Here is a 26,181-nt window from a genome sequence, read left to right on the forward strand (position 1 = left end):
TGAAATCATGACTTATTTTTCAGTGCCTGTCTCTGTATCAGAACAAAATCCAAACTATCTGATGTAATATCTGACTGTTTTCTCTCCCTCTAATTTGGATGTCCTTGAAATAACTTTCTACTTGCAGGCTCGATTAACACGTAAATTTAACAGCTTTCTCAAAACACTGGAAGTAATACAAAAATTTATAAATGCCCCTAGCAAAGGTAAATAACAGAAAGAAAATTTAACAGCAAATAAAATACCAAATCACTTGTTATATGTTATCAAAAGGACAAATTGGCAGGTATGTTACTTGTGAAAATCACTTTTATTAGTCATTAAGTTACTTCAATACTTTTTCTTGTCAAAGAAAAATGTATTACCGTCACAGCAAACCAAAAGGAGCAACGAGATATACTTCTGAATAACAATATTAACTTAGGTTCCTCTAATTTTTCCCGCATCGAGGTCTGCTAAAAACAATAAAGAGGTCTCCTTATAATTATATCCTTTCAGTTACATATTATGGCATCACATCTTCCTTTATTCATTCCACACTGAAGCTTAAGCAGTAATTTTCCCTACTGGGACTTCAATCATCTTCACAGTTGTTTTTCTCCAAGACAATATGTTCAAAGCAGAAAATTAAAGTACAAATAAGCAAAGTTTCCCTTGGCCAGATGATCATTCAGATTTTGTCCTGGTCATATCAGAAAGCATGCTTAAAGAGCCCAAATCCTTATCATGAAGGGGAATGTTTCACTAAGTATATGAATAATACAATCTGTCTTAGAAGGACATGCTTTTAGAGTAGAGAAACAGAATTTTAAGAACTTGCAACAAGAAAAATATTAATGAGTTTTTTTAAAAGGGTGTTTAGTGGAACTCAGATTTTTTTAAAATATAATTTGCAGCTAAAATTCATAAAAGTTTTCACATGAACCACATCTGAATTAATTACTTTGTCCGGTATAGGCATTTTTTCCCCCAACTGTCACAAAATGCAAAACAATGTATTTCCCAAGAAACTCTAGGCAGAACTGGAAGTTACTTCCTTTTGCTCTCAGTGGAAGCACGGGTGTATTTTTCCCATGAGAAGATGCCCTTTTTAAAAAATCAACATTCTTTTACATTTTTCTCCAACAGAAATAAAGCCAAAGGTCTTCAAAAAAGAGCAGGTATCCTACTAAATAGTAATAATTTCATTTTTCTACAAGTGAAAAACAGTAAAACTCAAAATGGCAGACAGTTCAGACAAATCTACTGATACAGCCATAAATGCTTAGTCATCGCTTTCTTTTTAAAAACTTTCATTTTGTATTCTTCACATTTCCATCTGCAAGCAAGTTACTTTGTTCAAGGCAGACTGAAAGAGCCATTTAGGAATAGGGTTGGGTTTTAGTTGTTTCGGGGGGGGGGGGGGGGTTGTTTTTTTTAATTCTGTGGTGTGGATTTTTGTTTGTTTACTATAGCTATATAAGGTAACCACAAGTCACAATTCATCAAAACCAACAAGAAGAAAATAAGCTGTAGCTTTCAACTCAAAATACATTGGGAACTCTGCATGTTTAATGAACTACATATTAATGCTTGCAATATTACAGTACTACCAATGTGTCCTGATTTCAGCTGGGATAAAACTGAGCAAAGCACAGTAGCGATGGAGCCAGAACTGACTTCAGCAAGCAACAATCCAACACTACATACCATCCTCCTGCTGCACCCAGTGTCACCCGCTCACCACACCGCACTGAAGCCTGACCCTGCTCTGCCGACTGAGCAGATTTTGCACCACCCCTCCTGCCTAGAAAGACTAAGACTAGTATGACAAACGGAGCCTAAAGTTGTGGAGTAAATGAACTCAACATACATTTAAGAGATGGTCCAGTGTGTGTGTGTGTATATATGTATCTCAAAGGACAGAAAAGGTGAAGGTGATTGATTAGGCTGTATTGGAAAGTATGGGACCTGAGCATGACGTAAATGGTATAGAATAAGGGGTGGATACTGTCCTGGTTTTGGCTGGGATAGAGTTAATTTTCTTTCTAGTAGCTGGTATAGTGCTATGTTTTGGATTCAGTATGAGAAGAACATTGATAACACGCTGATGTTTTCAGTTGTTGCTAAGTAGCATTAAGTGCTAAGTCATAGATTTTTCAGCTTCTCATGCCCAGCCAGCAAGAAGGCTGGAGGGGTATAAGAAGTTGGGAGGGGACATAGCCAGGACAGCTGACCCAAAGTGGCCAAAGGGGTATTCCATACCATGTGATGTCATGCCCAGTATATAAATTGGGAGAGCTGGCCTGGGGGACATCGCTGCTCAGGAACTAACTGGGCATTGGTCAGTGAGTGCTGAACAACTGCACTGTGCCTCACTTGTTTTGTATATTCCAATCCTTTTATTATTATTGTCATTTTATTATTGTTATTATTATAATTTTTAGTTTCTTCCTTTCTGTTCTATTAAACTGTTCTTATCTCAACCCAAAAGTTTTACCTTCCCCCCCCCCCCATCCCACCAGGGGAGAGGGGAAGTGAGTGAGCGGCTGCATGGTTCTTAGTTGCTGGCTGTGCTTAAACCACGACACAGTGTTTACCTACATTAATCCTGGCATACAAAAAAGCACTAACACAATGAACAGGAAAAACACTACTCTAGCAAGACCTGTGCCTGGCCAGGGAAAAGGAAAGTAATCAGCAAAAGCAAAATCAGATACACAGGATAATGAGTTTGATAAGTGTTAACAAGAAGGATAAAAATTAGCATGTCTCTAGCTGCTGCATCCTTCCATGTATCCTCATAGCAAAACCCAAAGCCCAAGATGAAAGATCTAAACAACAAAGATCTAAACAAGTCTCTAAACACCACCATTATTATCTTTCCCTAGCTGCTTTTTACTTCTCATTTCACACCTGGAGGAAGGTTTCACCTCATCTACTGTGCTGAGACAGCTATTCTGAATTGCAGCTCATTATCCCTTTACTAGGATTATCTTCATGAATTAACACAAAATACTTTGAATGTACAACCAGCATTCATAAGGATAATCCAACACAAGCAATGAAGTAGAGACACAGTTACTATCAGGAGACTACTTTTCATAAACATTCTATAGCCCACTTTCAAGAGAACAAGACTTGGAACTAAATTAATATTATTATTGCATACTAAAAATCATGGACTCAAAAAAAGTAGTTTCACAGGCCACAAAACATTATCTAGTCTAAATCAATTTGATTATTTAATTTTTTTCAAAAATTGCTGACAGGCTGATTTTTACCTAGCAGGTTTTACACTACACCAGGTATTAAATGTCCTCCAATAACTTGCACAGAAACAACAAAAACACAGACTGGCCCAAGTTTTATTTTATATTTTAGCTACGCAAATGCAATTGTGGTTCCATACCTAATCCAAACCAATTCATGAGCTCAGCTGACCTGACAGTGTACAGGTCCAGTATTTAGTAATGACTGTGGAACCACAAAAGCATAATAGAAATGTTTCTTTTCTTGCTCATCACAGTTTTCTCATTTTTACCTCCAATATGCCGTGTTTTGACTGCAACAATAAAAAAACTTCCCATACCATCAGCCACACCTTTTGGGCCCCAGTAGTCCCTCCTGGGAGAGTGCTGCTTAAAGTCATGTCAGTCTGTGGTTTTACTATTCCACAGATATTAACTGCTAACCTTCTGGTTTTCCTATAAATCATGATAGATTAACATAGTTAGGAAAGATATTCAGCAGTTGCTACCATCCTTTAGATGCACCTTGGTGTTTGCTGCGTCCAGGGTTGTACAATAAGGAAATCTTCAGCAGTGATCACAAAATATTCCTGCTCTTCATGTTCATTCATTTCCATCTACAGGACTGTCAATCAGGGGAGGAAAGTGATCTGAATGAAAATACCTTGAAAATATTTTTAAAACCAAACCAGGTTCTCAAACCAGTTTGCACCATGGACATAGAAACTACTTTTCCATTACAACTGTGGGGTAGGTGCCCTGTGATATAGAAGCAGGATTCAAGCAATTGATTGCCTGCTTAAATTGATATTGCCACCAAAGATGCAACATAAACCATAGCATGTGTTTAACCTGAAGAACTTTGACCATGTTTTCCCCAAGTACATGATTTAACAAAAGATACTAACTCTTCCTGAAGTCTTGCCTGTAACAGTTAAAATACAGCGGGTAAGGAAAGAAATAGCCATAAATGCCATACTGTTTTTTCCTTGTAGAACTTGCAGAAGAGACAGCTTAACACAGTTATTTACCATTAACTGAATATAAACAGCAGTGACTCAGAAATAAGTTAGTTTGTAAAGAAAAAACCTGACCAGTGCACACATTAACAAGTGGATCACTGATTAAGTGCGTGGTGATTCATGGGCACATCGTTCTTGCCTCAGAAAACAAAACTGTTCATCTTATTCAGCCAGGACTAGTCTGTCAATGAGAGAGATGATATACACATCATTCAGAGAACTATGTATTGTATTTCAGGAGTTGGATAAAAAATAGTTCTTGCTACGCTTCTAGTGCTATTGCACTTAGTAACTTAAACTGTGCATTGCGCACCCTTGGAAGTGAACAGCTTATCAGGTTTTTTTTATTATTATTTGAACATAAATTCTTACTGAGAAAATAAATATACATACATATAAAAACATATTTCACAATTCTTATGAAATAAGACAAATTCTTTTAAGAACCACAAAAAAAGTCTACCTTTGTCCCAAAGTGCGCTGACCAGATGAAATTACATCTCAGTGTATTTCAGTAATAGTTTAAATGACAAAAGCTACAGAAAGGCTTGTGATTCCACAGAAAAGAGCTGACCAATTTGCTAATTTAAGATGTGTTTTCTATACTGACTTCAAATTACTTATTTAACAAGAAAGAACAAAAGGCATGAAAATTTGCAAAATTAAATTCTCCAGAATGGTAAAAGCTTTGCTTAATATCAAAGATTACCTTTTGTAGATATTTCAAATGTTTGAAACAATTCAACTTTTCAGAAGAGCTGCATAATTTGTCAGGAATTTAGAAAACATTAAACTTAACCTTTTTGATGGATGTCAGATCTCATGAATATCTAACATTCAAAATAAACTCTCAACTCCAATCTACTGAGTGTACTTATTTGAACAAGGTGATTCACATCTTGAGTTCACGTGATCAGCATATGCAACTTTCAAGTCAGAAACACAGTTTCCCAGCCTCCCATACCAAATCTCAGACATCGATCTGTCAGGCATAAAAATACAACAGGACACCTACCACATATAAAGTTGTCTATGAGCTTTAGGAAAAGGTACAAAAGTATTTTCAAGTTCGTTAAAAGGCAAACCACTGGTTTCTATGGAACTTTACTTTAAAAGCTGAGCAATTCCTAGTTAATTTATGTAGAAAAATTTCAAATCCTAGAAATGTATCTTGCACAGACTTTTACAAGGAAAGCTTTAGAGAGTTGGAAAGGATTTATTATTTTATTTTTTTTTTTTACACTGTTTGGTTTGTCTCCAATATTCCTGTAAGAATGAATGTTTCTGCAAAACAATAAGGGATTAATATATTGTGATACAAGTTTCAGTGCATCAAAAGCCTCTTATTCCAGCAGAGGAGCTAGTCTCCTCATTCCCTAGTCTGACAGGAATAGCCTATGCCAGGAAACTGAAAATTCAGTGTCATTTATTGAGTCTTTAACAGAGCTCTCTCATAATACAGTTTAGTGCATCATGAGCATAACCTACAATTTAACTTTGACGAAATGCAGGTTAAAGCCCACCACTAAAATTACTCTTAAATAGAGCACAAAATTATCAAAGAATGAAACTGCAAAGAAAGCTGAAGTCATATTCTCTCTAATTAGATATGTTTGCTAGTTCATTACTGGTCTACAGCCACAAAGAGAAAGAAGAGATGAATTGGAGAAGCTTACAGATAACAATCTGACCACAAGTCTTTTAAAGATGGAAAAAAAAAAACCACCAACCCTAATTGTTTAAGCTTTTTTGTTTGTTTTCCTTCATTTTAAATCCTTAGCAAGTCTGTAGTAATCGTTTATTTGGAGCTCAGTTGCAATGCAATCTATCAAGAATTTGTCTCTTCCTCAGTGTACAACACAGGAAAACTTGTGATGTTACTCTGACAAACCTTACATAAGCAGGACAAAGCAAATTAAATATATTTTTACCTTACATACAGCAAACTTATGCTAACAATGCACAGCAATGGCCCAAAACATATCTTACAATGATTTCAAACACACTTTATTATTCATGGCTTGAAAGTTGTATAAATCAACCTACTTTCTCTTCTAAAACAAAATAGCATTTTAGTCCCAAAGCATATGACACTGGAAAACATGGGAATTGCTAGAGGTATCCAAAGACCTATCAAAATCCCAACAAACTTCAAAGCGGAGGTTTAGAAGAAACTGAGGTAACTAGATGGATGTTTCACTATTATTTGTAAGGAAATACACCATTTAAAAAATATGCAAAATTTTTACAAAAATTTCTCTGTTTTAAGCATAACATTCAGTTAAAAGTTTCTTTAAGTTTCTTTTCTCCTTCAGAATCTTTAGGTGCAACTTTTCTTTATCGATTTGGTTAAATCAACCGATTTGCAGATCACAACTAAAGAACTTCAATAAATACAAACTTTTTTATAAATATGGTAACTGAAATTTTTTTCCATATATTATTATGAACAAAATAATTTCCAATGGAAAAAACAGAAAAAAAAATCTCTAGTTACTCAGCAGAACCATTCTTTTTATTCTCTTGAGAGCTAGTCATTTCTCTGTGGGGAGACTTCAATATCCCACTCAGCTACCAAGAAATTCAAGGGAATCTTTGTCTTCAGTTGAAATAGTCTATTAGGCACAAAATAAGAGTTAATGAAACTGCTTCAGTCTGAACATTCTTCAGACCCAATTCTAGTTGAATGGAACTGCCAGAACAGCATTCAAGAGTCGTTTCTATCCCAGTCCTCAATTTGGAACACAACGCAGGATAACCTTTGAAAATAAAAGACTTCACATCTCTCATTTGTGGAGAGAAAAAGGAATTATGACTTTTGGTAAATACATCTGGATTGTTACAGGGGTTACATCCTATTTTGAGTTATGTGAAGATATTGTTACAGGCTAGTAAGCGAGACTCATGTAGACGACTTCTGGATGTGATTTGCAACAAGGTTTTCCAGGGGTTACATCCACTACAGTGTCATCAGTGCTACCGCTAACACTGTCTTCCACAAACTCAGAAGTGTTAGCAACAAACTCCTGAACATGCAGAACAAACTTGGTAGAACTAAGGAGGATGCTTTTAAAGCTGAAAGAGATTTTACCTGTGTTCTTAATTAAGATATTCTTTTGATAGGTACAGAACAGAGGAAAGGAGTCAGAAGAACCCAAAAAAAGGTATGCATTAGGGAGAGAATTAGTTTCACATGGTCCTATGAGAAAAGGATAACCAAGTATGAATGTTTTAGAAGAACTGTATTAATCTCTTTGATGCATGACCTGCATTTTTAGTCATCTTCATGTTAATCAGTTAATATGAGTATCCAATTTCAGAGTATTTTGGGCAAGAGAAAGACATAGAGAATTGTTTTACTTTTTATAAAAATGTTCATTTATTATTTAATAGCAGATATAGGTATTAGATAATAAATTTCATTACTTTTGCCTGGAAAATCATTTGTATTTAAATTTAGGATGAAATCCTAATCTTTCTTTTTTTTTCTTTAATGAATTTTACATTAGTCTTAAAAGTGAATCTTGCATTAAGAACTTTTTCTAAAGTGGTTATATCAATAGAACTAGTAGCTTCCATCATCCATTTCCATACGGCAGTATTCAATAAGGTAAACGGTAAAGCAATACAAAAATGAAACACAGTTTGGCAATCAGAAAACAGTATGAAAGCACAGAAAAAGCTACAGCTCTCACTATGTCCTTATTTTAAAGCTCAACTGTCAAAACAGCAATACCTGTAATTATGTACTGTAACTTATACAATACCTGAAACTTATTGTCTGTGATGCTTTCAACTTCACCACCATCCGTTATAACCTTAAGGAACTTGTTTATTTATTAAAACCTTCATCATAATATCAAAGTATAAATGTGTACCCTTGTTAGGAAAAGTGTTTTTAATTATCTGAATTGCTTTCAACATGCTTTGAAGTTGAATGAACAAATTTGTATTTTAACCACAGAAGCCTGAAAATTAAATCTTTCTCTTTTTTTAATTTTTAAAGCAAAAATCAGACTTTTCTTTTACACTAATGTGGAAAAAATAACAACTCAGCAAAGAAACTATTTACAGCTTCAAATGTTATGTTACAATTACAATTTCATAAAATTTGTGCAGTACAAACTTTACCTCAATCAATTTTCTTTCGTAGGAGCTGGCTAGTTCTTCGTTGTTTTCTACTTGCTTTTGCTCTGGAATAGTAAATTCACCATCAGTGCTCCAAATGTTTGGCAGAACTAAAACAAAGAGATACCTCAAATTAAAATGTTAAATTACATAAATATCTAAGACAACCCATTTAGAAGTAATAGCTCTAAAAAAACTCATTTACTAGAAGTATCAAAACAGGATGTAATATTAAACAGTATTTCAAGCAGTAAAATACAAATGCTGCCAGGAGCTTTCCTGTGAGCAATATTTAGACAGGTACTCTCAGCAGAAAAAAATGCAAACTAAAAGCTTTTGGCTGTTCTGTGTCTACAGCTATCTAATACATGTAGGCAGTAACTGCAATTCCTACCCAAAGCCTTTGAAAACTAAACCTATGCTTCTCTTTTAAGTCTTTTTTTAGTACATCTCTTCTAAAACATTTCATATTACTTGCACAGACTACTTATATATCATAGAAATTACAGAAAATAGGGCTGAGAATGGACATTCCATACTTTATCTAGTATTTCATATTTTTGCATAAAGCAGAATCAGCTGTAGTTATTTCATTCCTGACAGTTAATTATCTAATTTATTCCTAGAAACCTCCAATAATAGAGATTTCATGCTTCCCTGCACAATCTATTTAAGTATTCTTCTCAGAAAGATTTTCTTGATAGCTAATCAAACTTCCTTCACCTGCCATTTAAGCCCATTACTTCTTTTCTTATCCACAGCAAATGAAAACTACAGTTTATTCTATTCCTGTTCCTAGCTATCATGTATGTATTTGATGATCACTGTAAGGCCTGTCTAAGTAAGTCTCCTCCAAGTTACGCAAAGTCCAGTTCAACTTTTCCTTACAGATCCTGAATTTCTTAAAAAACAAGTTAGCACATATAAAGTAAACAAGCCTTAATAAAAGAGAGGTATAACAATTGCTTTCACCATTTTTCAAGATCTAAACTATATATACAACCACTATAACGTAGAGAGAAGACACCATAATTCATCTAACTAAATACTCTTGCACCTGGGGACTGATTTTTGCTTCAAGGAAGACTATATACATTCAGAAGTTTACTATTATTTTAAGTGAATTTTGAATGCTATTTTAAGAGCTATTTCTTGTAAATCTTGCTTGAAGTTCTTCAGCCAGAAACTTCTAAGATCAGCATTTTCATATACATAATATTATTGTAGCTAAGCAGGTTTGAAAAATGGTACACATCCAACTCGTGCTGGTAAGCTGAGAAATTAGGATGCTTACTTATTAAATATTTAACTACCAATATCAAGCTGCTCAGTCTATGTCAGTGATCACTCATTTTGAAAGCTGGTATGATATTCTGAACTTGACACAGTTCTGACTCCTGGGCAATTTATTTATAATAACATTTTGAGTGTTTTTTTGTTTTTTTAAGTCACCACAAGGCAAAGTATTATGCTGAGTTTCATTTATTATTTTAGGAAACTATTTAAAAGCCATAATCGGTAGCATCTGATCTGATTATTTTAGCAAACATGTAGATTCTTCTCTATTTATAGTCATAAAAATAGCAGAACAGCAGAAGCTCAATTTATTTTGACTCAAAATAGTTTTACAGAAAGTCTAAACACATAGTGTTCTAAAACCTACAATACATTTATGACTTTTGTTTGGATACCGTTTGGAAGAAGATTAATTATTCTTGAATTACTCATGATAACATAGGACAGCAGTGAAATTAGTTGTATGCAACAGTTTATGCCTGCTCGATGAAGACAATTTCCTAACATTAAGCAAAAGAGGACAGCTGGGTGTTTTCCAGGTTGAAACAGATCAGAACTCTATGTCCCTCTCTACATGTAAGGCTAGTTAGAAATCAAGAACCTTAACCTACAAGTGTGTAAATTAACATATAAAAAACCAACAAGAATTTTAACTTAAAATGGAACAAGCAGAGAAAACACTGGTTTCTTCATCCCATTTTCTTCACAAAATTGTCACAATCTCAGAACACAGTAATAAAACAGGTCTTGTAAATATACTCTCTAATCCTCTTAGGCATGTAAGCTAATTAAGAGCAAACTGACTTAAGACAAGTCACAATTGGACAATTCCACAATTGGAATTCAGTAATTTGCCTCAAGTTACAACAGTGATATCTGTATGGAAAAGTACAAAGAGCTCTTTCTAATAATGCATATATTCTTAGTTATGAAGGCTCACATCTGAAAAATATGAATGCCTATGATGAGATACTGCAAGTTATGTATATAAACCATGGGTCCAATAGTTTCTATAATCTGGTAAAAGAAAAAACTTTTTTTTGTTTCACTCTTTTTTTGAAGTGTACCTACACATATTAGTTCTCAGGGATTATTTATGTGCTTAAGTACTTTTTTGAGTCAGAAGCCCCAGTACTATTAAAAATTTCACATAAATCTCCAATGGCAGGTAAGAAAAAAAAATTTGGTTTTATAAATATACAACATGTGAAGTTAGAATATAAGAAAAATTATCACAAATAGTGCATGTAGCTGAAATTTATTCTGGTCACTAATGATAAATATTACAGAAAATTACTGTGGCTTGATTAAATATCCTTTGAGCATAAAGCATACATGTATTCATTTTTAGAAATGTTGGTACTGTTCCATCCCCCTTTTTCATCTATAAAATCTGACCATCCTACTCAGTTTCTATTCTTATCACTTACTAATTTGCATAATTTTAACATGGCAGAATATAGCTAGCCTAGGAAATTTTTTTTTCTTTTCCTATAATTACACTCATCATGGAAACTGTCAGTATCTAATGAAGGATAATTTCTGCTATTATAAGAAGCTTAAGCGATGGTTTCTGTGAATAATTCTTAATATGAATCACTACACTCCAGCAAAGTCGGAAGTAAAAACATATGTTCTCACTTACAAAAATCCTTTTAAGGATGAATGAAGGTTTTAAACTACAGATAGGTATAGTGACTAGCCCTTAAGAGCAGAATTAATGTAGTATTCATTCATAGAGCCACTTATATGACCACAATATTGACAATTAAAAAAAAAAGACAGATGGTGCTGGTTTCTGAAAAGCCACCTCGTCTCTCAAAATACCTTCTGTAGTCAGTGGAAATACAGGTCCCACCAGAAGATGATACACAATCAAGACTCCAATTCATCCTGTCATGGACACTTCTATCACCACTGACCACTGAAGAAAAACAGGTAACACTGCTGATAATTTAACTCATTATCTTTAAGATATAAAATCTGTTCATTAGAGTCAGAGCAACCTAGCAAAGAAAATGAAATGTCTGGCCTTAATACAGAGTCTATTTCAAACAGTCTGCAAATACTGATCTCCAGAACAACACTAACTATAACTTAGAGATACTAAATTTTCTCTCCTCAAAATAATTATTCTTATGTTTCAATATCACATTAATTCACAGATTATTTTTTAAATTAAATTTTCATCTGATTGCTTTTTCTGGAAAGTTGCTTATTGAAAAGAAGACCACCTCATGTACCAGAAAACACTCTGTAAAAATAAGTACAAAAATCTACATCAGTATTTTTTCTCAAAAGGAAAAGATATCAAATACATTATCGGGAGCTATTACTCTACCACGGTTGGAAGAGGTGAATAGGGCTTATAATGACCTCTTGCTAACCCCACTTTCATGTAAAAGATTTCATTTGTTTTGGTAACACTCGGCAAGGAAAGCAAAGACTTCTTAATTGTTTCTTCTCAGCAGTGATTTGATAGTATGCCATTACATAACATTCTTTTTGTTTGATATCAATCTGCATTACAAAACTGTTCACACAACAGCAAATAGCCCAGTCAGAGATACATCAGGGACAGTTCTCATAGAAACAGAACTGTCATTTTTTCAGATGCTGATATTTTCCAACAGGGGGAGGGCTGATGTCATCTGGGTAGCATGTGGAAGCATGAACCATGTCCCCAGCCACACTGCGATTGTTTTCTGTGGCCGAAACGTTGGTTTTGGACCAGGGCTTGCACAGGACTGGGTGGCTGGTTATCTACAGAGGATCATTCCAGGATCAATTGGGGGGGGGGGAGCAGATTCTTGTAAAACAGAGACATGCCTGTTCACCAGTTATTCTTTCATTGTCAGTTTTTACACAAGTCCAGGAGTCACTTCCATCATTTGGTTACCATACCTATGCTTCCAATAAACTCTCTCTCAGTGGTAGCATACAGAAACAACCCTTGTTCATGGATTTTCCCCCCTCCCCCTCCACTTTATCCTTACCTTCCACTGTTTGACCTTCTCTTCTGAGCATCTGGACAGCTCCCACATACTTCTTCAGCTGCACTTTGAGCACCTCATTTTCTCTGTTGATAAAAAAGGGAGAATAAATAAATATTGTTGTTTTCTCAAAATAGAGGAAAGCCCCCTTCAATGGAAACAAACACACTATCTGTAATAATAAGATTTATCTAAGCTGTGTCATTCAAGATGAAAAAAAATAATGACTTGCACATTAAATAATACATCAACAGCAGAGTACCAGGAAAACTAGCTTTCCATGGCCACATAAACACATCAGTGAAACCGATTTGCTCATAATAAAAAAAGTCACTAATTGTTTAATTTAGATTTTCTACACCATGCTACACTGATGGCAGAAAAATGATACAGTCTAAATCAACAGTCAATTAAAAAAATGAGGATGGGATACTAGACAAGGAAATTCACAACGGTCAGTATAAAGTTTGACAATCATTTTACTAGCTGTCCAAGTATTTAATGTCAAGCAAATAAGAATTCAGCTTTAGAAACAGACTTTATCGTTGTAAGAAAATGCCAGCACTTCAGCAACACTATTCAAGGTAAAAGTTATCCACCCACCATTCCTAAATGAAAACCATAAGACAAGAAATTAAGTTTATCCCTTTGACTGTTACACTTCAGTGCCTGTGTCTGTCTCATTTTTCTTCGGAAAGTACAAGTACTCAAACCAGGTACTATAATAGCACCAACCTAATAACATTAAGCACCTTAGTTTATATCTGGGGGGAAATAAAAAGGATTCTGACTGAATTTTAAACAAAGCTGACAAATTGCATGTCTGAAAATTCAAGTAAATGTCTAAGCCCATTCAGTTAACCAAGTATGACAGAAGTGTTTATACAAAAGAAACATAAATAAAATGTGTTGCAAGAAAGTGAATTCAGACAACTTTTACTCTTCTTTAAGAAACTATCAGGGTAGAAGCCCATAGGTGCCACAGGTGCAGCACATGACATCACATACAAGAAGCCTGCAACTGGTTAGAGAGAAAAGAGAACACGGACAAGTCAAAAATATGCCTGTGGAGCGGTACAAGCTCCAGGAACGACGAAACCATAGCTATGTAACAGATTACAGAAAGCTGTTGTATCGGTTTTGTGTGGCAAGGTTTTGGTAACGGGGGGGGGGGGTTACAGGGGTGGCTTCTGTAAGAAGCTGCTGGAAGCTTCCCTGTGTTTGAGAGAGCCCACACCAGCTGGCTCTAAGACGGACCTGCCGCCAGCCAAGGCCGAGCCAATCAGTGATAGTGGTAACGCCTCTGTGATGACATTTTTAAGAAGGAAAAAAAGTTGGGACAGGCAGAAACAGCCGCGGGAGTGAGGAGTGAGAACATGTAAGAGAAACAAGCCTGCGGACACCAAGGTCAGTGAAGAAGGAGGGGGAGGAGAAGCTCGAGGCGCCGGAGCAGAGATTCCCCTGCAGCCCGTGGGGAAGATCCTGGTGAGGCAGGCTGTCCCCCTGCAGTCCAGGGAGGACCCCACGCTGGAGCAGGTGGGTTCCCGAAGGAGGCTGTGACCCCGTGGGAACCCCGCGCTGGAGCAGGCTCCTGGCAGGACCTGCGGATCTGTGGAGAGAGGAGCCCACGGAGCAGGTTTTCTGGCAGGACTTGTGACCCCGTGGGGGACCCGCGCTGGAGCAGTGTGCTCCTGAAGGACTGCACACCGTGGAATGGACCCATGCTGGAGCAGTTCGTGAAGAACTGCAGCCCGTGGGAATGGCCCACGTTGGAGGAGTTCATGGAGGACTGTCTCCCGTGGGTGGGACCCCAGGCTGGAGCAGAGGAAGAGTGTGATGAGCCCTCCCCCTGAGGTGGTGAAGCGGCAGAAAATAACGTGTGATGACCGTAAACCCCATCCCTGTCCCCCTGTGCCGCTGGGGGGGCTTGGTGGAGAAATCCGGGAGTGAAGTCGTGCCCGGGAAGAAGGGAGGGGTGGTGGGAAGGTGTTCTGAGATTTCGTTTTATTTCTCATTACCTTGCTCTGGTTGATTTGTAATAAATTGAGTTAATTTTTCCCAAATTGAGTCTGTTTTGCCCATGACAGTAATTAGTGAATGATCTCTCCTGTCCTTATCTGGACCCGCAAGCTTTTTGTTATATTTTTCTCTCCCCTGTCCAGCTGAGGATGGGGGAGTTATAGAACGGCTTTGGTGGGCACCTGGTGTTCAGCCAGGGTCAACCCATCATAGCTGTAAACAGATTATGCACAAAACAGTAGGCATTTTATTTATGAGAATTTATTCAAGAATGAGAAGTGTCCAGAAATACATGCAAATATATTTGATGGTCCTTATCATAATATATATATACACACACACATACACACACACACAAAAAAAATATACACACACACACACAAATAAACTGCTGTTGTGAGCAATGCCATATCTACATATAAAAACCCTAGACTGGTACTATATTCATATTTCTATGGATTTCAAATCAGTTTTCTGAACTACATAACCTCAGTTTTATTCAGTCCTTTAGTAGGAGGTTGCTAAATAATTGAGAAGAAACTATTGATTACCCAGCTATCAAATTTTAACAAAGTCCTGGATGATTTTATGCTTTTTATGATATTTTTCATTTCCTAGACTACAAACAACAAGTCAGTTTTTCCACCAGAGATGGACACTGATATTCAGATTAAGGAGGGGGAAGGGGGAAGGAAAAAAAAAAAAATCAGAAACACAACTTAATTCTATATACTATATTAAAACAAGTCTAAATAATTTGCTTATGAAAAAATTTATTATATGACAGCTAGACAAAAAGATTTCTCACCAGAACTGTAAATATGTCTGCATGGAAATAACTATACAATTACAATACATTGAGTTTTAAGGAGTCTCATGAACTAATCATACACCATCTCATTTCTACATTTGAGAATAGACTCAGTGCCTTCTGTCTGTACTGAGAACACATTAAAAAAAAATTTTTTTACTATTGTGCCTATCGACTTAAAATTGATACAGTACAGATGAACTTCAGAAAGACTTTAATTCACTTAAGGTTTTTGATACAAGACTGAAATTCAAACCAGCATACTGTGGGCCAGTCACAATTTCCTAATATGCCTCTTTTCATCTTACTACGGAAGCCTGAGCCTCGCTACTCATACTTTGACATCTCTTTCTCATTACTACTATTTAGCTAGATTCCAAAGAGGGCCCATTCTGACATATATATGAATTTATATAGCTCTTTTTACCAGAGCATGTTTAAAAAAAAAAAATCAGCAAGCACTCACTAGAAACTCTTTAGTGACTTCAAGAGGCATTATATCAGATATTCAGAGCAACTACTTTATAGGAAGAGAAGCTCCTGTATAGGAGTTAATGGTCAGATTTGCAGAAATTCTTGCTCTGACCCAACAGTACTACTTGTTCTTGAGGATGTTAAATACTTCTATGTGAAGGCCCCAGCTTTACTTCTGCAACTTTTCCAAACTTTACCATTTAACTTGAAGCAAAACTGTTGGACTGTTATGAGACTAGTGATAAACACAATGCTTTCAGCATCTTTTGAAGTTCTCCAAACAATTCCACATTCCATGCTGAAGAACAAATGACAAGACTGTAAGTACAAGTTGAAGGGGATAGAGGGGGAAAAAAAGCAGAAAAAAAAAATCAGGCTGAAATACATGGGAAAGCAGAGAACTATGCCACTAAAAGCACACTCATCTCCAAAATGTCAATTATAAGAAATTTCCCTGCTTGATCACTTCTCCCATGTTAATAAGTAGCTGAAAGACAGAGTAATAATATGTTGGTTTACCCTGTATAAGCTCAGTGATAGAGGATGACAATCTAGTATCCCTACAGATTACTCTTTTTGCTCAAATGGAACAGGTCTAGTGTGTGTTGTTGATTAAGCTTTATACCATTGGTGATTACATGCAGAACAATGATATATGACATACTTTTCTTTGGTTGTTTGATTATAAAACTAGAAAACTGCACATTAAGAGCTACACTGAAAAAAATACTAAGGTTTGAAATCCAATCACACACAGAAAAAATGGATTTAAAGCATCCTATGAAATCAGAATTTAACTCCTCCCCAGGTCTCTTTATGATTTATTATTATTTGGGTACACATAAGAATCAGATTAGCAGAACATCTCTGAAGCTTTATGTCTTCAAGACAAACACACATGCATTTCCCCACTCTTTTTTCCTTAAGACAAATACAAAGTTAATTTCTGACAGAGCAGATTTATCTGCAAAATCTCTCCAAAAGTATTAGAGACATACAAACACATTTAAATACAGCAACTTATAAATGCCACACATCTATAACAGCAGAATAAATTTTATTCCATCTCAAGCTTTTTCAAGCAACTATAGGAGTTTCTCCATAGTTTTGTGACTATTCTCCAAAGAAAACCAGATAAAGATATTTCCAGGTTCCAACAAAGTATTTATAAGCTAATGCGGTAAGGATCGACTTTTTTTAGCGTGTATTTCATTCTATAGCACTTTTACCCAGTGAAATAACTTAAGACGCAATTAAACTCTGAAGTTAGCTTCTTGCTTTAGTACTTTTCCTGAAAATAAATGAGGATATTAAAAAATTATGTGTATCCACTCTCAGCCATTAACAGTGTCTTTGCTTAAAACCAGCAGAAAAATACAATACTAATTATGGTAATGAATCAGTACATAATAACAACTGTAAGCAAAGAGAAGAGGAATGCAAGTATCAAAACCTTAAATGGTGATACATGAGTGACTTTTAAAAATTTTCTAAAATGGAAGATACCACCTCATAAAAATCCCTAAAATTGTAAATATTTCTATTGTCAGATATACTTGAAAATTCACCAGAAACCACAGTATGTATTCACAAATTATATGAAAAATCTTAAGGATCCTTCTAAACTCCTGTACTGAAACCAAAGTCAGAAAAAGGAAAAACATTCAGTAAATTTCTTTCAAGAGTATGCATATGGTCAGGGCTTGTTTATACAGCAATACTTGACTGGCATTACCAGTGTAAAGTATCCCTTTTGCCAAAACTACGAAATAAAACACTAATAGTAAGGGATTTACTTTTCAATGGCAATATTTAGTGACATTGATCATAGTAATACAGAAACAAAATATTGTTTTACTGAAAAGAAATTTTCTTTAAATATCCATGAATGGTACACAGCCACAGAACACCTTAGCAACAACAAACTTGTTTATTTATTATATTTTTTTAAAAACTATCTGGAATGACAAGGAATGATCAATTATATAATAAATTTGTCAAATCCCTTCAATTCCCTGCCTAATTTTGAAGCAAAAATAATTACACTTCCTCTCAATTTTATTATTTACAAATTAGCATTTAAGAAAACTCTGCCTAAAAGACAATCAAAACTACCATAAGAATGATTTTTTTGTAGCAGCATAAAACAAGTTCACATTTTGGGAAACATATACCTGACTTTTATGCATATAATGAATGAAAAGATAGCATGCAATATTACTGATAAATGCACATCCTAACCATCAAGTTAATTCATGCCAGGAAAATTAGCAACTGTTCCCTAAGGACCCTCATATCAAGAGGATGAATGTAACAAGATAACAAGCAGCATGTTCTCACATCAAAGGGAGGACAGTGCAAAGAGAGATGCTATTCATATGACACACAGCAGTGGATCAGTTCGCCTGCCGGGCCCTCTCCTGTATCCTTGGAGAAGGACCAGGGCCCCACAGGTGAAATCTCGCCCTTTTTAAAAACTATCGGGGGGACAGGACATGATGACACGGGACGACAAGGGGAGTTGAAGGAGGTTGGTTATTTTCCAGTAACATCCACAAATTTTCTGTGACAGGTAGTTATGCTTACTGAAGCATGTATACATACACCAAGCACAGTTAAGGTCTACTATGCAAGTCAAATTAGATGCATCTTATGTTTGTCATAAGATTTCTGGCTCTTAATAGAAATGAACACCAGTAAGAAAGTGTTTTATAAAAGCTGACTTCCAAAAATTTTATTAGAAGGTTAAAGAACAATACATCTTTAAGTTATGATTTTTGTTGCAGAGGAGCAGGCCTTATAGGACTTACTTTCCTATACCTTAAAGAAAAACAAACAAACAAACAAACAAAAAAAACACCAAAAAAACCCTCACCAAAAAAAAAACCCAAAATCACCACACAACTGCCTCTTGAAAAACCACACGAAAATTCCTCTAAGGCTTCTGTAAAGTGAGCATGGTAAGAAAAGAATTTGAAAAAGAGTAGTTTCTCACATATCTCAACTATAGTGGCCTGAAGAATACTGTAATTAAGTTTCTGTCACAAACATCAGATACTAACAACTGCTTTCTGTGAAGCTTACTCCTAAAACATGTCTTATTTCTAAATTCAGGCTTACAAAACAAAACAAAACAAAACAAAACAAAAAATGCCCCGAACCCAACAACAACAACAAAAATCCAATGCATCTGTGCCTTGATAAAAACTTAGTGTTTTCTAAAACACTGTAAAGGTACCAAACCTTCAAGTAATAAAAAAAATGCATGAATCTTGAGACTGAATTGAAATAAACAGTGTACTGCAAGAATATGTAGAATGTATATAGAGAGGTTGGCCAGATAACTTCCAGAGATGCCTTCTAACCTGAATTATCCTATGATCCTACTGTTAGGAGGCACAAGGTCACAATTAATTGTAATCATATATACCCTAAATGAAATAAGAAAAATGAGAACTATTACTCATAGAAGTGGAAGTCGAACTATATACAATATAATGAGATTATAGTATAAAACAAATCTCTGGAAAAAACTGTGACTAGGAATAATGTGATAAACATAACTGCTAGTCATGAAAGGCAAACACTATATACATGACAAACTGAAAACTATTCTCATGATAGCTTCATAACATAGACAATGTTCAAACCTAAATTATGAAAAGGCTCTATCTTAGCACTGATAACACATCTGAAAAAGCAAAAAATGGCTTTGTGGAGAAAAAGTATGAGGAAGTTCTTAATCTTACGAAATAACACATCTCTTTTTATAAAATGTTTTTGTAACTTGTGACATGTCACCAACTAAGCACGAAAAACAATCACTGAATATAGGAATATTCAAAGTAGTTTGCACAAGCAGGGACAAGACATGTTTTTTTCCTCTAAGAGGCTGGTTAAGCTAAGTGATGCAATCATTTCAAGATGCACAACACACCATTTCACCCATCACTGAAGCGCTATGGCTCTGAATGAAGTGCTGTAAAACAGATTAATATAAAATGCCAAATCCAAAAGCAATGTGGCTTAAATAATACAGACACTAGATAAGAGGATGCAGATTAGGTTACAGAATGTACAGTAAACAGAAGGTACATATAAGTGTAAGATAAAGTATAGTCAAATTCTCACCCCCCCTTTCCCTACACAGTGCATTATCATCTTCTCTTTCTAACTGCTTTTCTTGATACAAAGCCTGTCCTTTGTAAAATGCTTTCATCCAACATTTCTGAATATAGTCTAAGAATATGCAGTCTGAGATTATCCAATTTCACAGTCAACTTCAATAAATTTCTTTGCCCCGCAAAGAGAAGTAATAGTATTCCATACAGAAAAAAGAATCTCAATTAAAAAACTTCAGCATTACCAAGAAGCCACTGGCATGATATGTCCATGCAATTTGACGAGGGGGAAAAAAAAAAAAAAAAAACACAACAAAAAAACAGTTACAAAATTATACTAGAGAGTCTATTTAGTCTATTCTATTGGAAGGCTAGTAGATAGGTTGAATGCTGAGCCTGCTCCTTTTGAAACAATATCATAACTGTTATGAAAGAGTTATTCAAATACTTCCCATGGAAGAATGAGATTACTACTACTTGAAATTAAAATGAGCTAAGAATTTTTCCATTTTTCAAAGACAACTTAGGAAACTCAGGAAAACTTCTCTAAGTAAGCTAGCATTTTGTCTAGATCAGAGACTTTTCAGAAAGAGTCTAGGAGACCAGCCAAATAAATCAATTCTGCAGATATCCAGAAGTAATCATTTCAACACTGACTGATGTGTCACGAAAATTTCTGTTTTCAGAGCCTTCAGGAAGATATTTACATCAAATTCTTCGCAAGACATTTGGACACACACATAAATATCAACTCTCATAATCTGAAGCACATTTGTTCATCAAATTACAATAGTCAGACTGTTACTGAATTATTTTCCTTGCCTTAAGATGTTCAGAATATTACAATTGAGGAATTTTTTTTACTCTAATCATGTGATCAATTGTTTTCAAGATAAACAGTGAGATTTTCACTATTACAAAATATCTGAAACTTAGTTTCCTCTCACTCACCTAGTGTATTATGCAGCACTTGCAAAATATTTCCAAAATTTTTGTTACTTCAAATTCTTCAAATTATTCAGCTTGCCCAAATTCCTGGTTTAAAATATTATTTATTAAAAAAGTTTTACTACTCTTACTATTGCAGCAGCATCACCTACAGTCTACAAAGTGAACCAACAAAACAATTGAGAAGAAAAATCTATATTACAAAATAACTATAAGCAATGTTTCTTATGTGCTAGAAAATTAGTTGCAATGAATCATTAAAGAAATGCATGCAAAGTCCAAAATAACCAGTGATACAAGAATTTGTTGTACCTAAGCAGCTCCCATCACTGTTTTTATTACATGACAAGGTAAGCTGACTTTCAGAAGAACAATCAACACAACATACCCAGTCTATGTAGCAATAAGAGAAATTAAATAAACTTGTTTAAAAATAGTAAGTTAGTCTAAGTGAGCATCTCTTTAGATCTTGTTGTAAAGGCTCCTTAGCTATTCTTTAAAAAGTATGTGCATGACAAATATCTGATTCATGCATATGTCACTGCAAATTCTAAAACTGTGGGGGAAGTGAGTCAAAGAAATATGATTATACAATTCCCATAACCTGAAACATGAATATTAATGATGAAGTATTTGCATTGTCTCAATTGCCCTACATCACATGAACATCAAACCCACTTATGCATATCTGTCCCTCCTTCAAAGCGAGTAGTTCAGTTTGATGTGTCATCAAAAGCAGAATTAGTAATGTTCTAAATACTGGTTTGGTTTTTTTAAAGAAAGCTTTGTATTTATCATTTTCAGATACTAGCTCTGCTATGCAATAAAAAGCTTATAGGAATCTCAGCTGTGGTACTTCATGATTGACACTAAGCACTCTGCCTGCGCATGCAGAAAACAAACGCTTCTCTCTGATAAAGCACAGATTACTAATCTTATTTAACATTCGGGATAGGTTTGTTGTTTACTATACATGGGAATCATCCCCTAGACCTTAGGCATCACAGGTTACTCTAGAGCTTATTTAGAATTTTAAGAAGAAAATCATACTATTACAGCAGTATTTACCTTCAAAAGTCCTTCTTAAGCTAAATCACATTTAGACAAGGGGAGGGTTAAAATTCTTTTCTTTCAGCATAGCTGTGGCACAAAGTCAAGCTGGAGGCAAGTCACTACTGGAGCCAACGTTGTTTAACACATTCATTAATGACCTGGATGCTGGGACAGAGTGTGCCCTCAGCAAGTTCACAGACAATACAAAACTGGGGAGCAGCTGATACACCGGATGGTTGTGGTGCCATTCAGAGGGACCTGGACAGGCTGGAGAACTGGACTCAGATGAATCCCTTGAAGTTCAACAAGGGGAAATGGAAAGTCCTGCATCTGGGGAGGAACAGCCCCAGGCACTCATACATGCTGGGAGCTGGAAAACAGCTCTATGGAGAAGGGTCTGGGAGTCCTGGTGGACAATAAGCTGACCACAAGCAAGCAATGCACCCTTCACGGCAAACAAAGCCAACAGCATCTTGAACTGCATTTGAAGGAGCATTGCCAATGGGTCACTGCCAACATTGCCCAGAGGGGTTGTGGAGTCTCCATCTGTGTAGATATTCAAAACCTGACTGGAAATGGTCCTAGGCAACCTGTTCTAGCCGACCTTCCTAGAGCTAGAGGGAAGCAGTTGTACCACTTCATAAATTGGTACTGTTGATGCTGTTTGGCAACAACTGTTGCTTATGATACAGTGGTTGATAAACTGGTCAGTCATGACAACCGGACAACAGGACAAGATAAAAACATCAGCCCAAGGAAAGCAAAGTCATGCTTAAATAATCAGATAGAAGGAAGACAGATTGGATGGAAATGTCACTGAAGAGGATGGATAATCCATTCTTTACTGCTTACATGCATGAGGGTACATATGGAAGGGTATCTGTGTCAGCAGCAGCTGACACTGAAATATTCTATGTAACTGAAAGCAATAAATAAAGACACAAATATTCCTACTCAGCTGACACTAGGACCACTCAGCACAATTTCTACTGACTGAAGTAAGAACTTGCTGGGAGGAGAGGGGTCCCCATACTAATCTCAGTGTGGAACCATACAAGACATCTACCAGAGGAAATACTACTTCCAGTAATATGAAAATGAAATAATCTCCAAAACAAGTCCTCACTGGCTCCAGATCCAAGAGCTAGAATCCCAACAATCTAGCTTGTGTATTTCTGAAAAAAACTGTTTTACACACATACCAAAGCAGTAATTTCCACTACTGGAATGAGCATTTCATTATTCTAGGACAGCAACATCAGTCTGTTCACAATAAACATTGACATGGTGTTTCTGTTCCCCTCTCTGTGCCCTTATCAGATTTGAGGTTTGGAAAATACTGTTTGCAGCCAGTGCTAGGTACTTTAACAACATTAAGAATATGATATATCCAATATAAGGAAAAAAACCAGGACCTTGATACTGTGATTTGTTCCAGACTGGGCAGACAGCTATACCAAGAATCTCCCAAATATAAAGTAAAATAAAAATTAATTAAAAAAAAAAAAGGGGGGGGAGGGGGGCGTTAGAACGGGATAAAACAGACATATGAAGAGAGAAAAGTATTCTAACATTTACCTTACACATACACATATTCTTTTGCATCTAGTCTCATTATCTAACTGTCGCTATTTTCAATGGCTTATGTTTCTTAATATTAGTCTAATTACTTCTTAATTACTTCTTAAAATTAAACTTGATGTTGTCCTAAGTTCAGCTCACTAATATTCTTTCCTCTGGAGCTGTAACAATGGTTTTACTAATATTTTACACTCTCACTGTTAACACTTAAAACAAAAACCACAAACCCACTGAATTTGTCAGAAAACCTTCCAAAGTTTTTTCAGCTTAAATTCAACTAAAGTCCATGGGATTTTTAACCCTAAATCACTTATGTTCTGAAAACTAAACTACTTGAAAATTATTTTTTCTTGTATGCAGAATCTTTTATTCCCTTGTTCCACTGCTGTTAACTTTTTATGACACTTCCAGTGCTTCTTACCGTGCCAAGGCTTGAACTTTTGTGGCATGTCGCTCTTCCTGTTCTGCTACTTTCCTTCTCCAGTTGTCCATTTCCTGCCTTAGCACTGCAGAATGCTCCATCTCTCCATCAAGCAGATTTCTGAGAGATCTGGAAGAAGACAGCAGCCTCTGTTAGAACACTGCAAACACCACCTAGTAATTAGAGGATATTCTACGAATCATAGAGTAGGTTGCCTGAATGATACCATTAATGTCATCCCAAAGTTTCAGTATTCAATGTAATAAATTCACCTGATTTGATTATACAAAGATAAGAAAAGCTACAAAGAAAAAAGACCCAATCAAAACAGTTGTAAGTGCTTACTATTAACTTGTACTACAATCTCATCAGCATACCCAAAGCAGAACCTATTATGGTAACTACTCTGCCACCATGCACAAAGAATTTATAATAGAAACCGCTTATAATCTGGTCTCAGTGCTTCAGTACAAGTCCATATATCTCAGGAATAATCTATAAGCAATATATTTACTAGCAAGAGCAGGAGACAGGTAGGGGTCTTGTCTCTACTGAGAGCACTGCCATAGACCTCTGTGTAAAAACTTTGATGAGATAGCAAAGGTCAGCATGATGCATAATGGTAAAATGCAAAGCATCCTGGTCCTTCTGCCAAAAACCACAAAGCTGAATGGGGAAATAACTTGCAATTATGGGAGTGCAGAGGATAAGAGGCAGGAAAATGGGATCAATTGGTAGTCTCAACATTAAAAAAAACCACAACAATCATATCTATAGAAAAATGTAAATTACCAAGATAGCCCTACTACAGCAAAACAACAGTATGTCTTGAATACATTTGTATTTTAATTCATCTAATGATATGTTCCAATAGACTAAATGAATACAAAGTAGGTTTGATAGCATTTTAAATAAGCAACTTATCATTTTTACATCCTCGTTTTACCCCAAGTGAACATAAAGACACTCACAAATGACAGCCACCTTCAGAGTAACATTGTTAACCATCCTACATCACTTCTGCACCGGAAGGGGAAAAAAGAAGATTTTCTGAATATTTGTATAAGAACAAACTTTTATTCATTTGGAAAGCTATCTTAAAAGGTCTTAACCTTTTGGCTATAGCTTTTGGTTTTGAAAAAACTAAAACTGGCAAAAGCTCCCGAGATACAAAGAGCTATATGTGATTCAAATGCAAAGGAAGGAGTTGACCTGCAAATGTTACTCTTCAGTATCAACAGTTGAATATTGAAGTATTAAGCTTACCTTTCACAGAAAAGTCATATATATATCAAAAAGATTACATGAAGATTATGCATAGCTTTACACAAAGGACAGTTTGTATTAGAGAACAGATATTTTTAAATTATAGTGCCTCTTGACTAGAAAAAGAAAACTACCTATTCTGTTCTTCCAGTTCATCCTTTCTGTTCATCATGGCCACGATAGCTTGACGAAGCTCATCTAAAGAGAAGGGACAAAACCAGATAAATTTCTGCATGTTTTTTTGCTCATTTCAGTTCCAAAAGTCACATACATAGTGGCACTAATTCAGCAACATGCTTAAGATGATCCCAACATCATTTGCTACTCAGCAAAACACATAAAAATGCTGCTCTTAATCTCATCACTAATTTGAGCAATCTTTGAAAAATAGTATTATTTAACACAGTATCAGAAGTATTGATCAAATCAAACTAGTCTGCATCTGGCTTTAATACAAACGTTTACAAGTTTGCCTGTGGCTGCAGCTGTTTTGTTTTAATCGCAGATTTATGGGACAATGCACCTTTTCACTACATGCATATTAATGAGATACACTGTTACTTGTTTAACTTCTTCAAATTGCTTGTTTTCCTTGCTATAAATTCTGACACAGGAAATATAACAGTGAGACCAGAGCAGAGATAACGTCATTGATTCTTCATGGCATTTCTTCTCAAACTCAGTCTCAAAGATGATGGGATCTCTGAATCTTGTAATTTCCTATGAAAACCTTTTTATTTCCTATAAACACCTTAAAAAAATACTTTTGTCATTACCAAGAATAAATTATTTTTTTAAATTATTACAGAATTTTAGAA

At 35.6% G+C, this 26,181-nt stretch overlaps 1 protein-coding gene across 6 annotated transcripts in view; it reads right to left on the bottom strand.

Moving 5' to 3' along the window:
* The window catches only part of SNX29 (sorting nexin 29), a 112,226-nt gene that overhangs the window by 51,108 nt on the left and 34,937 nt on the right, over positions 1 to 26,181 (bottom strand). For 4 of the 6 annotated variants that reach the window (XR_007510332.1, XM_049835411.1, XM_049835413.1 and 1 more), the window contains exons 12-15: positions 25,498 to 25,561; positions 24,098 to 24,226; positions 12,673 to 12,755; positions 8,384 to 8,490 (exon numbers count right to left, since the gene is read on the bottom strand). Coding sequence is in view for 4 of the 6 variants with exons in the window: in XM_049835411.1 (XP_049691368.1) it covers positions 8,384 to 8,490; positions 12,673 to 12,755; positions 24,098 to 24,226; positions 25,498 to 25,561 (383 nt within the window). In the remaining 2 variants the exon portion in view is untranslated. Of the gene's footprint in view, positions 1 to 8,383; positions 8,491 to 11,503; positions 11,601 to 12,672; positions 12,756 to 15,004; positions 21,130 to 24,097; positions 24,227 to 25,497; positions 25,562 to 26,181 lie in introns of those variants that run through there. The other 2 variants (XR_007510333.1, XM_049835414.1) reach the window with 2 other exon arrangements.

Source organism: Accipiter gentilis, chromosome 33 (assembly GCF_929443795.1).
Source record: "Accipiter gentilis chromosome 33, bAccGen1.1, whole genome shotgun sequence".
NCBI classification, from domain to species: domain Eukaryota; kingdom Metazoa; phylum Chordata; class Aves; order Accipitriformes; family Accipitridae; genus Astur; species Astur gentilis.